Below are 15,676 nucleotides of genomic sequence, written 5' to 3' on the forward strand. Positions count from 1 at the left end.
TTTTTGTGTCGCTCTTGTATGTGTTTAGTTATTAATTAATTGAAGTGACTTAATTGAATAGATTAATTAGAAAAAATGCAAACTTACAATTTCAGATGATATAATGTGTTGGGAGAAACCAAAAATGGTTAAACTTTTATATTTGAAGTTATTAAAAATGATAAAAGAGTAGCTGGGAAGAATAGTAGTTGATTCGATTTGTAAACAATGCGATTGTACTAGAATATCTGCGTTTGAGTGATGTGGTAGAAACATTAAAAAAAGGAGGAAGCGTGTAAAACAAGGATTAGAGGTAGTGGGGAATGTTGGCCACTGTCTCCGTCTGGTCACGAATTTTCAACACACAGGAGATGAAAGTGATAGATTGAATTCGTAAAACTATGATGTTGGATAGAAAGTGTTTGCAGTGGGTTCTATTCATGACCTAATTTTAATTTCACTCTCGCATTACCATGAAACTTCTTTTTATCTTTAGCCGCACGCAGACAGTATCAGATTGTACTCTTCCGTCATCATTGTTAGTACTTGTCACTTTTTCATGTTTCTCTTTTCTATTTTCGCAAGTGCCCAACTTGATCTGCACTAAAACCTCTCTTGTCCCTACAACTCCCTTCTTCATCATCATATTTTGAAATCTTCCACCCATTACTTTTTAGTGTAAAACATGTCAAGTCAAACACTATTATTGTCTTCTCGTTAATATCAAACGGTTCAAACAACTTACCTGAATAAAAAATATCAATGTTTGAAGAGTTTTGAATTGTCTAATCAAAGAGGGTAATCGAAAGTAAAATGAGTAAATTTCTGATCTTGGATTCCATCACATGATCTCCTGTTAAATGGTAGTAATAATTTCCATGGCTGAGTTATGCAGCAAATAAATTTATATATTATATATGTATGAAATGGCCCCTCATGCCTGAAACGAAATGATTCAAAGAATAGAATACAAAACTGAACTGGGGCGTTTCTTCCTGGCCTTATTGGGAAACATGGTATCATATATCTCCCCATTGTATACTTTATGTTATGATGAAGGGATTAATACTTTTCAATTATATATTGTAAGAAATTAGGTAGAAATCATAGAGCATATGGTCAAATATTATATATTTATATGCATGTGAAATACACTTTCCTTTTCCTATATATATTATGTTTTTTTTTTCTAGCTATCGTGCAATAGCACAATATCCCTTTTCATTATTTTGTTTTTTACGTGATTTGATTTTATTGTGTATGTATTATGCTTCGCATTCGTCATTTATATTATTATATATGGTTGTCTCTCCTCTGCTTTCGTGAAGTAAAAGAAATAAAAAGTTAAAGATGGCGAATATATATGGTATTATGTATTTTGTTTTGCTTTTTAAAAAAAATAAACCATTATTTCTCCAAAACAAATTATTTCCAAACGTTCACTAAATGGCTGCCTTTGAATTGAGGAACAACTTATATGCTTAGTGGACTTTTTCTTTATATTATATTTGAAATAAAATAAAAGAATACGAAAATAAAAAAAAATTAAACGAGGTTAGAGAAATGTATAATTTGAGTAGGTGAAAATAAAAGAAATTTAGAGATGTAAAATGGATCAATTAGCCTTCTCTAAATCGATAAATTGAATAAATGTCAAAGCTGGATTTACTCATTCAGGTCAATTTCTTATAGGCTGTCCTTTTTTTTTTTTACTTCATTTTTTTAACTTTCTATAGAAATAAGTAAGTTCAATGATTATATATATATATATATATATATATATAAATAAAAAAAATATATCTAAAATATTGTACTGAGATCTGAGTTAAATGTGATGCTATAATTTTTTGGTTGGTTTGTGTTTTATTAGTGAAGATTTTTCTAATTTTTCTTTTTTGGATTTTTTAATAAGTGATATTAGAGTTTAGGGTTTATATGATTCACTTTGGTAATTGATTCAAAGAAGTATGATTAAGTTGCCGCATGATATTCTTTTTATTGAAAATCTTTTTTATAATAAATTTGAATAATTGTTTTACAAAACGTAAAAATAAGTCACATTTAAGAGAAAATTGTTAAAATTTAAATATAAATTAAAAAACTTTATAAATTGATCACATTGATCAATATATAATTGACAAAACTCACAAATATATTATTTTAGTATTTTTATTCATTATAGTATCACATATTAGTAAAATTTTCTTTCCTTCGTACTCAACATTGATAATGTATTTTAGTCTAATTGACTCATTTTGTTTATTTTTGTTTAAATTTACATGAATTTTAGAAAAATGAAAAAGATATAGCAAACCAAAGCATAATTTTGAATATTTTTGTGCTTACAATTCTTAAGTCAAAATCTAACAAAATAAAGAACATTTTCTTTGAATAATTATCTTTAATGAATAAATAAATTATTTATACAAAAAACCAATTTTAATTTTTAATAATACAAATTTAAAAAGTTTGTATAATATTTTCTATTTCTATATGCAATAAAATAATACTTTTGATATCTTTTTAGTATTGTTATGATATAATTTTCTTAACATTATCAATGACTATTTTATTGGTGCCGCTGTTTCTTTTTTCTCCTCCAGACCAAATAAGGAAAATAGTAACATTATTATTCCTCCTTCTCTCACTTTTCTCACTTCACTTTCTCAGATAACTAAAGTGTTGGTCCTTAAAAATGTAAGCATCTTTTATTTAAACAGCTGATTAAAAGAAACTATTACTTAATCTTAAATATTGTAAAATGATTTTTTTTATCTCGGTACCTTTTAACTAATAATTTTCTTCATATTAAGATTTAACGTAAACTATATTTTACAAAGTCAAAATCTAAATTGAAGATTGTGTAAAATTAATAACCAAAATACTTAACACGTGTGATTTTTTAAAATTTAATTTTGATACTTTACTTTGAAAATTGATTAATTTATCATTTAACTTTAATAAAATATATATATAGTTCTTTTACCAATGTAGCAATAAAAATGGTGAAATTTAAATATAAAAAAAGTTAATTAGAGGACTAAATTTATGAATTTAAAATTATAAAATTACATAAAAAAAACATACATTAAGAACTGAACAGGAAAGTAGTAATCAGATATGTTACTAGTACTAAACTCCATCTATTAGATCCTTAAAAATGTTGAGTTGGTTTAAGAAAAAAGTGAGAGAGACATAGCACCAATAAAATTAGGATATAGTCAAGAACATTAAATAATTTGCAGAAGTGCATTTCTTACGTCAACTTTACATGTTAATTATATAATGTTTTGTGTTAATTGTCCTCTTTATGCTTTATTATTAGCATATCTTTGTTATATATATTCGATTTAATCCGTATTATCATTAATTAAACATTGTGGTGTTTACTGAGGCATGGATGAGAGAAAGATCATCAACTGCGTACATAAAAATGAAAGTTATGTTCCTTTTTTAAGTTCGCAAAACCCATGAATTGCACGTTGTTATTTAAAAAGGAATCAGATTAATGTTTTGTGATAACGGGAGATACTTACTATATATCCTACAAAAAGCAGGATCTTGTCAAAATTTTAGAAAAGTAAGTGATGTAGTTGACCTAAACATCGATGTGGGGGAGGAGATAATGTAGTTTAACACATTGCAATTAGTGAATCTTTCGTATCAACTTTGTGTGAGATTAGATTTAATAGTGGATCCAGCTAATCAATTGTCTCATCTAGATAGATTAAGTTGAGAAGGGAAATTGAAAGAAGAAACTAATGCTTCTTTTTTTTTCCCTCAAAAGCAAGATATATAATATATTGAAGTTACAAGGATGATACTACCACCACATCTATTGTTGATTGGTTGCATGATAACCATACACTAACAAAAGCTAGATGTGGACCGAAAAAAATTAACAAAATGTATGATTTGTGATTAAAAATAAAGTATAAATAACATAGTTATAAGTTTGAGTTAGTTTTTTTATTTTTTAATATAATATCATAATCATTTAGAGTCTATTGAGAGTGTGTTAGACTTATCATGTCACCCGCTATCAAATCGCTATTGATCATTTATAAATATATAGTATCACGCATAAGTTAATTATCTTAGCGTGAGAGGATGTGCTAGAGATCTCATATCGAATAGATATAAAAACATTTTTTTTATAATATATAAATGAATACAACCCTCACCTTATAATTTAATTTTATAGTATTGAGTTAGATTTAAAGTTTACTACTTAATAATAATATATAAGAAGCTACACATTTTTTATTATATAAATTTATACAAAAATAAATTATATGAATTTTATTAATAAAGAATTTGCATTCATTCCTTCATCTTGAATTCTTAAAATTTCATATCACAGCAAACCATGAAATAGAAATCAATTTTAGAGAAGAAAAAAAAGTTGTTATAGTGTCTAAATTAGAGACCATTTTAGAAACTAAAAAAAAATGGTTTCTAAATTAATTTATATTATTGTTAAATAATTTTTAAATTGATATCTAATTAGCAACCAAAGGTTTTTGTTATCAAATTTAGAATATAAATAATTGGTACTTAAAACTTTGAAGCTAATTAGATATCAATTTATAAACTATTTAACAATAATAGAAACTAGTTTAGAAACTACAAAGTTTTTTAGTCTCGGTCTCTAATTTAGTTACTATAACAACTAATTATTTTTTTCATTATTTATTAAATATAAAATAGAGGGTAGAATCTTTATAATCAAATTTAAGTAATTTTAATCAAATTTTTATTAATTTTTTTTTATTAGTTAAGTATTTTTTTTTAAGTATATGACGTTTGTTGTTAATGAAATGACATGTTCATTTCTTTGGTATTTTCATTTCCAACTTATTGATAAATTCGTTTATTCTTACCATCATTTTCTTAACTTCGTCAGTTAATTTACTTTTATTTCTCTCAAATCAAAAAATTAAAGAAAACAAAGAAAGTAGAAAAAATTAAAGAAACAAGGATTACATTATGTTTCTATCAAAAATGGACTTAGAGGTATCTCGGTGAGTACTGCGTGTTTCTTGGAAAACAAACTTTCAATTGGTCTCTAATGAGAGTGAGAGTTCCACTTGCAAAAGATTTTGATGCTTAAGCGAGTAGGAACAATGATGATAAATTCTTAATAAAAAGCTAAGATTAAGAGTATATTATAGAGTTTAGTGTGCCCTGAAGAGTGAATATTTATAAATTAATCAGGTGACATCATCATAATTGTTATTCATTATTCCATAAATAGTCGCTCATCATTTAAGGCTCATTAATTAGGTTGTTTTACTCATGATGGTCATTGATGACAATAAAGACTCGGTTGAAGGATGCATACAATCACCCGAACTCTTTGACATTCATTATCTTATGGACTCGTTTGGATTTAGTGTAGGTCGACCATTGATTTCGATTTCGAGTAATGTCTGTTAATTGGTTCAAGATTGATAAAGTATTGCTGATGTTTATGGTTGAACTCAAATATGTATTTGATTGTACAACTTTGACGATGTTCGTGTTTGAACTCAGATTAGTATTGTTGATCCAATGATAGTATGGTCTTGGTAAGCTATAACTACAAACACAAAAAATAGATGGACAAATGAAAGATAGATATTGAGAGAGAAGTAATTTCACATAACCGATTATGAATAAAACATGTCGGTTCTTCAATGGTTTGCGAATGAGGATGATGTGATAGATTGACTTCTCATCAAAACCATAAATCTTGTGGTCCGGGAAAAGTTTTACTTAGGTTCCACGGTGGGTGCCAAATATTCCTACCAAAACTAGACTCAGAGGTACCTCGGTGAGAACAAGGTTTAATTTTCAGTTGGTCTTCGATGAGGTCCACCTGCAAAAGACTCTTCAATGCTTAAGTCAGTAGAAGCATTCTTAAGAAAGAGCTAAGAGTAAGAGTAGAGTTATAGAGTTTAGTGTGTCATGGAGAGTGAATATTTATAGATTAATTAGGTGATATCATCTGATGATTATGAGTCATTTGGATTAGTCACATAACTGTATTCGTTATTCCATAAACCGTCGCTCATCATTTAAGATTCATTGATTAGACCGTTTTACTCATGATTATCATTAATTACAATAAAGACTTGATTAAGGGATGTATACAGACACTTGAGCTCTTTGACATTTCCGATCTTATGGCGATAGACACACATTATATTAATGGGAAAATCAAATGACAAAGTACAAAAAAAAATAAAAAGTATTTTGAACATTCAATAATAAAATAGAAAATTATAATAAAAAATAAATTGAAAATATTTAAATTTATACGAGATATTTTAAAACTTGATTCAGAATTTAAAATATCATAACTAGGAGTTTATTTGACTAGTATTTGAAAAAAAGAACACAGCTACACTCTGTCAAGTTCATGGTTACAAGGTAAGTTCCGGTCCAAAATCTACACGAATAATAGCTTCATCCTTTCACCAAACATGGGGGGTGCAGAGAGAATTTCTTATGGTGCATGAAGTAAAGCCCAAAAGGGTGTTAGTTAATGTGTTCATGAATTGAATTTGAGTTTGAATTCAAAAAGTCTGATCTAATTTTTTTTTTCAGTGTAGAAGCACACACCTTCAAGTGTTCGTGAAAATGGCAGACAGAAAATCTGATGTAAAGAGTCAATTCCTCACCCCAAGAAGGTCACCCAGATTCCTCCACCAACTAAACCACACCACTCCCAACCCCAAATCAGCCACCGCTTCCGTAAAGAAATCCAATGACTGTACTGTTGAGTCGAGAATATCTCCGAGGCTTAACAATGGGGATGTTGGGTTTTCATCTCTTAGACGATCTCCCAGGTTCATCAACGGGCCAAGCGGTAACAAAGTGAAAGGCGAGAGTGTGAAGGGTGGTGAAGCTGAAACGAAAGAAAAGTGTGTCGTGTTGGATGAAGGCTTTTGTGGAGGAAGAAAGAAAGAGAGAAAGGAGGGGTTTGGAATTGGAAGAAAGAGAAAGAGAAAGGAGAAGAGGATTGAAGTTAAAACGCAAGAAAATCATGACGTTTCGGATGAAGGGTGTCGTCGAGGGAGGAAAAAGGAGAGAAACAGGGTGAATAGGGATGGGGTTAACAGGAAAGGAAATCGTGTCGTTTCAGATGAAGGGATTGGTGGGGGAGAAAAGAAGGGGGCAAATGGGAAGAGAGTTGAAGTTGAAACGACCAGAAATGGTGTTGTTTCTGGTCCGGGAGGAAAGAAGGGTGGAAATAGAGAGATCGTTGGAGTTAAAACAAAAGAAAACCGTGTTGTTTGTGATGAGGGTTTTGGTGGAGAAAGAAAGAAGGGGGGGAATGGAGAGAAGAGAAAGCGCAATGGCGATGAAATAAGCAAAGGGTGGACGAAGGAACAATATTTGGCTCTTGAAAGAGCATATTTTACTGCAAAGCCTAGCCCCCATTTCTGGAAGAACGTTTCCAAACTGGTATGCATCCCTCTCTGTGTGTATATGCAGTAGAAAATATTGACTTCCTGTTCGACTTCAACTTGGAACAAAGTTCTGTGATTCTTGCTGTTGCAATTTAACTGAAGTTGAATGTTTGGGATTGGCTTGTGTAACCCTTGAAAGCTGACTGTTTTGTGGTTGGTTTACAGTTTAACGAGTTTTAATATGATTGCTGATAATGGAAGAATGAATTCAGAAACTAATATGATTCCTTTGTGTTGTCTACTGAAATGTTAGAAAACATATATGGTGCTTCAAGTGTGCGGTCAGAACTTGTATGTTATTTTCAGCTAAGAATTGCAGTGAATAAGTTATTGTACTCTTTTAGGGCAAAACTGTAGTTCTGAAAGGTGGCAGCTGTTTGTGTTTGAATGCAGTGAGGTAGAATGGAATGATACTAGGTTTCATTTTTTTTGTGTCCTATTCATGGTACAGTTACTCAAGTAATAAGAATTCCAATGAGTTCGAAGAACACAAAAGGTACAGGAATCTCTAAACAAGTAAGGTTTTCGAGAATGAGATACAGAAGTGTCTCCATTTTTGGACTGCAAAAACAACTGCAGTCAGTTCCTTTTCACAAGTGGAAAGAGTTTGTTGTTGTTGATTAAGAACTCTACGAATGAAAGCTAAAGGATGGTGTTCTTGCATTAAAACTGCACCAATTTCATATCCTGAAGCATCCACTTATACTATGAAAGTTTTGTTCAAATCTGCCAGTAAGACCTAAAAAACCTTAGTTGTTTGACAGTTTGAGCAAGGACCAATTTTTGACAGCTTCAATCTCTTTACAGGATCAGTAGTGATTCCTTTTTTTTTATAGGAAATATTTTTTCTGAGTACTAGTAACCCTCATAGTTCTGAAGCCAGTAATTCCCGTAAGGGCATTAACAGAAATGTGTGGTTCGCCTTATTCTCCCACATATAAAGACTCTTTAACTAATGTCTCTGTTTGCATTGTCCCAACATCCTCTTCTTCATTTTCTACTTGACCTTTCTTATGAGTCAAGCTGTGTTCATAAGTAAAACGTTCATCACAAAAGCAGCAAAGACCTTTAGCCCTTCTTTCATTCCTATAGACAGGTGTTAAAACCTTTCCCTTATCCGAATCTCCTTGATTACTGTCATTAAAGTGTGTAGGTTTTGAAGAAATCAGTGGATTAGAATTGCTTTTGAAGTTGCCAATTTTGACTGTATGCCCCTCTTAGTTAGCAGATTCATAGAGTTCAGCTAAGGTAAAAGCTGTCATCACTATAGTAGGCTAAAACATCCAATCCATTATCTGAATATCATGTTTAAGCCCATCCCGGAAACAACTAACCACATATTCTTCAGAAAGGTCCAATTTATTAATTATGGCATCAAATTCTTCATGATAGGAAGTAACATTGGAATGTTGCCTCAAATTCATCAGTTCTACCATTGGATCTTCCCCAATTTTACCAAATCTATCCATTAACAATTCACATATTCAATCTAAGATGGCCAATGATTATGTTTAATGGATTTAGCAAAAGCCTGATGCTACTGCAAAGCTTTACCTTAAAAATGCACAACTGCCAGAGGTACCTTAAATTGGTCAGGAGTAAAATCAATGGCAAGTACATTTCGCATTGGCAAATTCATTGATTCACGTTCTCACCATTGACTCTTGGAAAATCGACTCTATCTAACCAAGTTCCACATGAATAAGGAGCAGCAGAATGTGAACTAATGTTACCCGAACCAGATTCTTGGACATCATGGACTGTGATCTTGTCTATGTCCTGAATTGTTACTCTTGGTAACCTCTCTGAATCTTTGGGAATTTTTCGGAGTAGTTTCACTGATGGTGCCTTTCAAGTATTCATGTAATTTCTTTTGCATAGCACCTGCCAACTCCATAATTTTTTGTTCAGTCTTCTCAGGAATGCAATTTTCTAACCATTTTTCCATTTGGTGTAAAGATGCTTGTGTTCTTGTTGATTCCGTCATTGCTGAAGAAGTGTGTATTCAGGAACTTGACAGCTGATACCAGTTGATACAATTGCATTCATAACCTTCCCTTCAGCCACAGCAAATATTATTTATAGATTTAGTTAACTAACTCGACTAACTAATTAACTAACTCTAAAAATAGCTACTCTAACTTATCAAATAGGAGGGAATGAAATGTGTAACATTTTTCTTCCCCTTGAAAATGGGGATATGATATGAGATGGTTTCCATTTCATCCTATAAATTTACAGAACAATGGCATGTTAACTGTATTCCATCCGATCTCATTTCATTTAATTTCACTCGCATATCCAGACATTGAGGAATTGTTGTTGAAAGTTTTAGATAATTTAATTTCTTTTATGTATATTTCTTAAAGAACAAATGTAGTTTTCTGGTCTGTCCCCTAGTCAATTGCTTGTCAGGTACATGTGGATGCAACTAGCTTATGGATAGGTTTTATTCTTGTATTGGTTGAACCATTTCCATTCAAAATATGTTGCAGGTGCCTGGAAAGTCTCAACAGGAATGCTTTGATAGAATTCACTTTGACCATGTGACTCCAGTTCAATTGCAGCCTCGATCAAGGGCAAAGACATTGAAGTCATCACCCATTCAGGAATTTTCTTTATCTGCAAGTAAATTTCTCAACCCTATTGACATAAAAGTTAGAAGATCTAGTGTTCTAAAACCAAAGAACATTATTACCCAGAAGTCTGTTGAGAAACTGTTACAGCGCCGGCTTACAGATGATCCAGACCGTGCAGGGGACATATTTTCTGTTCTTGAACCAAAAATAGATTTGTCCACTAATGCTTTACAGCCTAGTGAATCCCTTTCTACTCCAAAGCAGCTAAAGGAGAATAAAGGGTTCCTGCAAAGTTGCACTGAAACATCATCTTCAAGTGGTAATAAGCTACTTTCAAGATTTAGTGGCTCGCACATTACAGATCTTGTTAGTCCTCCAGTACTAAAGAAAGTAAAGAACAGGGTATTGCATGAGAAATATGTGAATCAATTGCGCTGTAGGGAATCTAGGAGAAGAGCAGCCTCTACGAAGATAATTGGCGAAGGAAGAAGCATAAAGAGAAAGGATGCAGTTAAAGCTGCAAAAGTTGCCTTGGTTTCTGAAGCTAAAGATGCTATCAATAAATTTCGTCAGTCGCAAGTCAATGTCATGGACAACGGCTGTAGTTCTGATGAAGATAACGATGATTACATTCAATTCGAAGATGAAAGTCAATAGGTTCTTGTCAAAATTATTGTCTAATTGCTTCTATGGTACTTTCACCTGTACTTAAACAAATTATAGTCCGTAGCATACTCATTAACTCATGTTTTCAAAACTCAGGCTCTGTAGGATTGTTCTGTTGTTAATATTAGTGTGTAATATACCCATTTTTCATTATTTGAGTATGAATTTGTTTTCACAGATAATTAACTTTTTCATTAACTTGTAGAATTTTAAAAACTTTAAAGAAGTTATATAAAAAGTTTTTTTTAAACTATTTTATGTACAAATTAATTTTAGTTTATGAAAAGTTAATGCTAATTTTTTTCCCTAAAATTAAGAAGAAATTTGTTTGATCTCAACTCTTGGGGACAAATCCGAACCTTGGCAAACCGGTTTTTAAAACTTCCTCTGTCCTGCCTAATTGCTAGTATACTTCCTTTGTTCTTGTTTGCAAGACTTTTTTAATTAATTTGCATTCTTTAAGAAAAATATTTAATAACAATAAATTAGGCCGTAATTTTTATTGTTGATTTAAAATTGTCCATATTATATTTATAATTAAACCAGTAAAGTGAGACTTTGATATTTATATTCTCAAATCAAATCAGAAGAGAGACTTTTATTAAAATTATTTCAAGAGTTTATTAATTTCTTTTAGTAAATCAGAGTTAGTTAAGGATATTTTAGAAAAAAATAATTAATATATTTTTAAATACAAATGAATGTTATAAAAAATGGTAACTGGTTGATTTGAAAAGGGTGTAAGAAATAGTAATGGATGAATTTTTGCTACAGTGGCTGACTTTGATCACGGAGTTATGACTCATCCACACAAGAACTTTAACAAGATGTTGGTCCCAGGTGTTCTTTTTATGCTTACTATTTTTTTTATTTGACATTGCAGTGCCTTTACAACTACTTTTCCCCGCCACAGCAAATTAATTTACAAAAATATAATAGTCACTAACAATTTAGTTTTTTAACTTTTTTTCCTTTGAACTTCAAATGTTTTAATTATAATCGGCATCTTTTGTTATTTTTTATATAGTTTTTGAACTACAATTAATTCACTTTTTTTTATTCTATCCTTAATTTAGTTTAATTATGAAAATATCCATTTACCTTTATAAGATGAGTGGTGACATATCAACACTCACTAAACAAAAAATATTCACTTGACACAATAATAATATTTTAGTTAAAATTATTTTATTTTTTAATTTAAAGTTCTAATTATATTATTAAAATAGTTGTAAGATGGGTTTATTTTTTAAGGTGCAAGAGCAGTATTTTTCTTATAAAATTTACATGAACATAGGGTAAAAATACCTAATCCAACCTAATTTTTTGATATGACTTGAAGTTGATTTTTATGATTTTAAACTTAAAAACAAATATCATTTATTTTTTAGGATAATTTCAGGCTGTATTTTGGATTTTCTTTAACTTTATCTTAGTATTTTAAAAAAATATATAAATCTTTTGAAACTATTTTATTCTGATAATAAATATTTTTAATTTACTAAAAAATTTGATATAGTATGATATTGTTTTTAAGTAAATTTGCTAATTTTAAAATATCTAATTATAAAATAAAACTTAATCTAAATTTTATATTTGTTTTATTCCACGATTTAATTATACATAATTGTAAAATTAACACCATCCAATTTATCCCTATAATAAAGTTTAAAAATACGAGTGAGCATTTAATGTATTCTTTAATGAATATTTCATTTTATAATTATGTTTAATTTTCTTATCCATATTTTATAATAGGTTTCGCTTTTTTGAACAAATAAACAGTATGTTTGGTTTAAGTTCTTTTTTACCCTTTTATGTTGTTTGATGGTTGAAGATGAAGTAGATGGTTATTCCATCATCAGGAGCTTTAATACAATGTTGAATTTTGTCATCATCTACTGTTAACTCATGTCATTTGCCATTGAAAAGGGATGATTTTTTGGGACTTTTCTGAGGGATGCAACATGCAAACTTCTAAAATGGGATACCTAGTGAAATCAAATAACAATAATGGAGTGTAAGAGGAGGAGGAGAAGCAAATGAAACATGAAAGACAAGCCTAAATTTCATTTCATCTCAAGTTTAAGAATAGATGGCTCTATAGCTTGGTGATTTGATTTATGGTTAACATAGCATTAGTGTCACTGAAAAAAGTAAAGGCCAGTGCAATCTGTTTCCACCAGCTTTATGTGATTTGTTACTTAGTTTTTTTGAGGTAAAATGAAGAGTAGTTTTTCCAAGTCACAGATCCTAGTTCATTATTGTTGTTGTACTTGGGAAATTAGAAATTCTGAAGTTATATTGCCTTAGCAGTAAGTTTGGGTGTTGAAAAGGCACCACCAAGCTGAAACTTTCCCTATCTGGAAATAAAGAGGATTGTGTTCATTTCAACAGTAATGTTCCAATAATGGAGCTGATCTGAAATTATTGAGATATGATAAAGCAAGTTGCCGATTTTAAATCCTTTTATATATAAGTGGTTGTTATGCAATTCACTAAGCTACCTTACTTCTCATAAAGTGTTGTGTATCTAGCAAATGAGAAGCCTTTTAAAATTGTGTCATCCACTTTGGTGTGTGGTTAATAATGTCCCAGAAAAGAAATTTTTGAAGCAACCGCATATTCAGGATTCCATTAAAATCAGGTTGATTCCACTTATGGGTTTGGCAACAAGCCTTTTTCATTACTAAAAAATTGGATATTTATCACAAGGGGAAACTGAGGCTTGAACTAAACATACCCTATAGTATGTTAAAATACAGGGTAAAAGTTTGAAACTTCTGAGAATCAAACCATCAATCAAAGCCAACTTATTAGGAAATCTCATTAAACTTTTTAATACGCTAATTCCTTGAATTACAAAAGAGGAGAACTTTGCTTCTCTTTCAATATCAGCAAATTGTTATTTCAGCTTTCCATCTTTCTCCTACAGACATCTCCCACCATAACCTGCATTTCTGAATAGTGCTTGCTTTATCTCTTCCGGGCCCGTACAATTTCTCTGCTCAGCTGCCTAACACCATTAAGACAATAAGGTAAAAAAGTAACACATTTGATTCCAGTCATGTAAATAAATAGAGGCCACTTTGCAAATATAATTTGTACAAACCTCAGAGCAAGATGCTTGCATTGAAAAATCATTGAAGCTGGTTATGACACACTGATGAATCTCAAGGCCTAATGCTTCAAGGGTGTTCACTGTGGACAGGAGTAATCCTGGCTTTGTGGCACAGCAGATGCTAATCCTTGTGTCCTGCTCTCTTCTCTCAACATCAAACTGCAAAAAGCATTACAACACATACATTTGTTCAGGAATTTGCTATGTGATTATGGATCAACTTAGTGTTTGAAGGAGTGACAAGAACTAGCCCATACCTTGGGGGAATTTCTTACCATTACTTCATTTGGCTTTAGCTCCTTACAAATGCCCAAGAGGTTTATCTGATTTGTTCCCTCCTCCGTTTCTTCTTCTTGCAACTTACCTATCCTTTCTAGAAGCTCTTTCATGTAATCAATAGTGTCTCCGAGAATGGAGGTCCTGTCCATCTGTCAATGTTTGTATGCTCATGTTAGTTCAAAAGGATAAAGAGAAAATCAAACAGCAAATGCAAGTGTTGGTAGAAAACAATCATGAGAAAACCACCTACATAAGAAAGCCAATTTCATTTCCATTGATTGGGACATTTATAAAAAGGCAATGACAAGGTAAAAACGAGGTAGGAAAAAAGAGAAGAAAAATTTATATTGTATCTGTTGAATCACCTTGCTAATCTTGGGGACTATTGACCTTAGCATGGAAAGACGGTCATTCAAACGCTTTCTTCTCCTTCTTTCTGCCATGAGATTCTTTGAGGGCTGCCCTTCTAGCTTTTTGGATTTGAGCTTTTTCTCTGCACACAAACCCATGTTGAAGACTGGAATCTCTGTCACTTGTTCCTCAATTTTGCAGCCATTTTTTGCTTGTTCCAAACTCTGGTTATCACTTCCCAGAAAGCCAAGCTCTTCATCCTCCAATGATGGGTTATCTTCTTTTGGCAAAAGTGGTGCCGACTCATCATTTATGGTGTATGATGAATCAAGCTCTGGCAATGTGAACTCATCAACAAAAGGGTAGGCTGCTTCACTTCCATAAGGACATTCAAACCTGTGGTCTAGTGGTGTTGAAAATGCAGCAAATGAGGGATTCAAAGTGGCTAAACCCTGGTTCTCATCAAAAGAGTCAAAGCTCCAACCACAAGGGAGTAACTCATTCAACCCAGTGGACAAAGCACCCCAAGTGTCTTTTCTTGGAGCAAGCAGCTCATCCAGAAAACCAAGTTGAGAAAGCTCCATCTTTGTGCTGTTATTTTTTCTCTCTCTCTCTCTCACACACACACACTCTTTCTCTATTCCTCTTCCCTTCTCTCTGGAAAGGAAGTGAATTGTGAAAAAAAAGCAAACAGGGAAGGCTTGATAAGATGAAGTTGAAGCAAGTGGGAGGAGTTTGTTTAAATAATAGTGTAAGATGTAAATATGTAATAGGCTAAAATAGGGTCCATTCTTCATCAAACACCTATGATTACAGAATGTATTACAGTGAAAAGTCTAGTGAAATAGCACCTAGAGGTAGCCTCAGATTAAAATGGAATCTCTTTCTCTTTCCTTCTTCTCCTTTCTCTCTCACTCTCAAGGTGAATTAATGTCCTTTTCACCGAAATAATCACCCAGACAGAATTTTTATTTAATTACCATTCCTTGAGAACTTTGACCCACAATTCTGTCTTTAACGAAAGTGGGTAGAATTAGCATCATAGATTGTCAGTACTTCTTCCATTTTTAATGCAACCCCTCTCTCTTTCACGTTCAAAGCGAAATAATGCATCTCTCCTTCCCATGATGGTTTAGAGTTTAGACTCCACCCCTATGCACAATATTCAATAATTTTGTTTATGGAATACAAAATGAAAGAACAGTTAAAAAGTATTCATCTATGCACACTATTTAGAATTGTGA

At 31.5% G+C, this 15,676-nt stretch overlaps 2 protein-coding genes across 5 annotated transcripts; one reads left to right on the plus strand and one right to left on the minus strand.

Annotated features, from left to right (window-relative positions):
* Nucleotides 1-6,319: 6,319 nt before the first annotated feature.
* On the plus strand, nt 6,320-10,858 carry LOC137811280 (uncharacterized). Of its 3 annotated transcripts, none has more exons than XM_068612966.1 (3): nt 6,320-6,393; nt 6,571-7,431; nt 9,932-10,858. In XM_068612966.1, the coding sequence occupies exons 2-3, from the start codon at nt 6,604-6,606 to the stop codon at nt 10,670-10,672; spliced, it is 1,569 nt and encodes a 522-aa protein (XP_068469067.1). In that variant the 5' UTR covers nt 6,320-6,393; nt 6,571-6,603; the 3' UTR covers nt 10,673-10,858. The 3 variants fall into 3 exon arrangements, with proteins under 3 accessions (XP_068469067.1, XP_068469065.1, XP_068469064.1); XM_068612964.1 differs by having other exon boundaries at nt 6,379-6,483; XM_068612963.1 differs by having other exon boundaries at nt 6,383-6,498.
* A 2,481-nt stretch (nt 10,859-13,339) lies between these two features.
* LOC137811281 (transcription factor BHLH3-like) lies at nt 13,340-15,373 on the minus strand. 2 transcript variants are annotated; one of them, XM_068612968.1, is made up of 4 exons: nt 14,447-15,373; nt 14,060-14,230; nt 13,794-13,961; nt 13,340-13,697 (listed from the first exon to the last, which is right to left on the minus strand). In XM_068612968.1, the coding sequence occupies exons 1-4, from the start codon at nt 15,227-15,229 to the stop codon at nt 13,611-13,613; spliced, it is 1,209 nt and encodes a 402-aa protein (XP_068469069.1). In that variant the 5' UTR covers nt 15,230-15,373; the 3' UTR covers nt 13,340-13,610. The 2 variants fall into 2 exon arrangements, with proteins under 2 accessions (XP_068469069.1, XP_068469068.1); XM_068612967.1 differs by having other exon boundaries at nt 14,078-14,230; nt 14,447-15,340.
* Between the last annotated feature and the right edge of the window lie 303 nt (nt 15,374-15,676).

The sequence above is a fragment of the Phaseolus vulgaris genome, chromosome 2 (assembly GCF_000499845.2).
Source record: "Phaseolus vulgaris cultivar G19833 chromosome 2, P. vulgaris v2.0, whole genome shotgun sequence".
NCBI lineage: Eukaryota > Viridiplantae > Streptophyta > Magnoliopsida > Fabales > Fabaceae > Phaseolus > Phaseolus vulgaris.

Excerpts from the sequence above, each read along its gene's own strand:
- LOC137811280 (XM_068612963.1), top strand. The coding sequence starts at position 6,472 with ATGGTGCATGAAGTAAAGCCCAAAAGG. Across the intron at positions 6,499-6,570 it reads ATGAAGTAAAGCCCAAAAGG|TGTAGAAGCACACACCTTCA; the intron begins GTGTTAGTTAAT and ends TTTTTTTTTCAG. Across the intron at positions 7,432-9,931 it reads GGAAGAACGTTTCCAAACTG|GTGCCTGGAAAGTCTCAACA; the intron begins GTATGCATCCCT and ends AATATGTTGCAG.
- LOC137811281 (XM_068612968.1), bottom strand. The coding sequence starts at position 15,229 with ATGAAGAATGGACCCTATTTTAGCCTATTACATATTTACATCTTACAC. Across the intron at positions 14,231-14,446 it reads TAGTCCCCAAGATTAGCAAG|ATGGACAGGACCTCCATTCT; the intron begins GTGATTCAACAG and ends AAACATTGACAG. Across the intron at positions 13,698-13,793 it reads TGCAAGCATCTTGCTCTGAG|GCAGCTGAGCAGAGAAATTG; the intron begins GTTTGTACAAAT and ends TAATGGTGTTAG.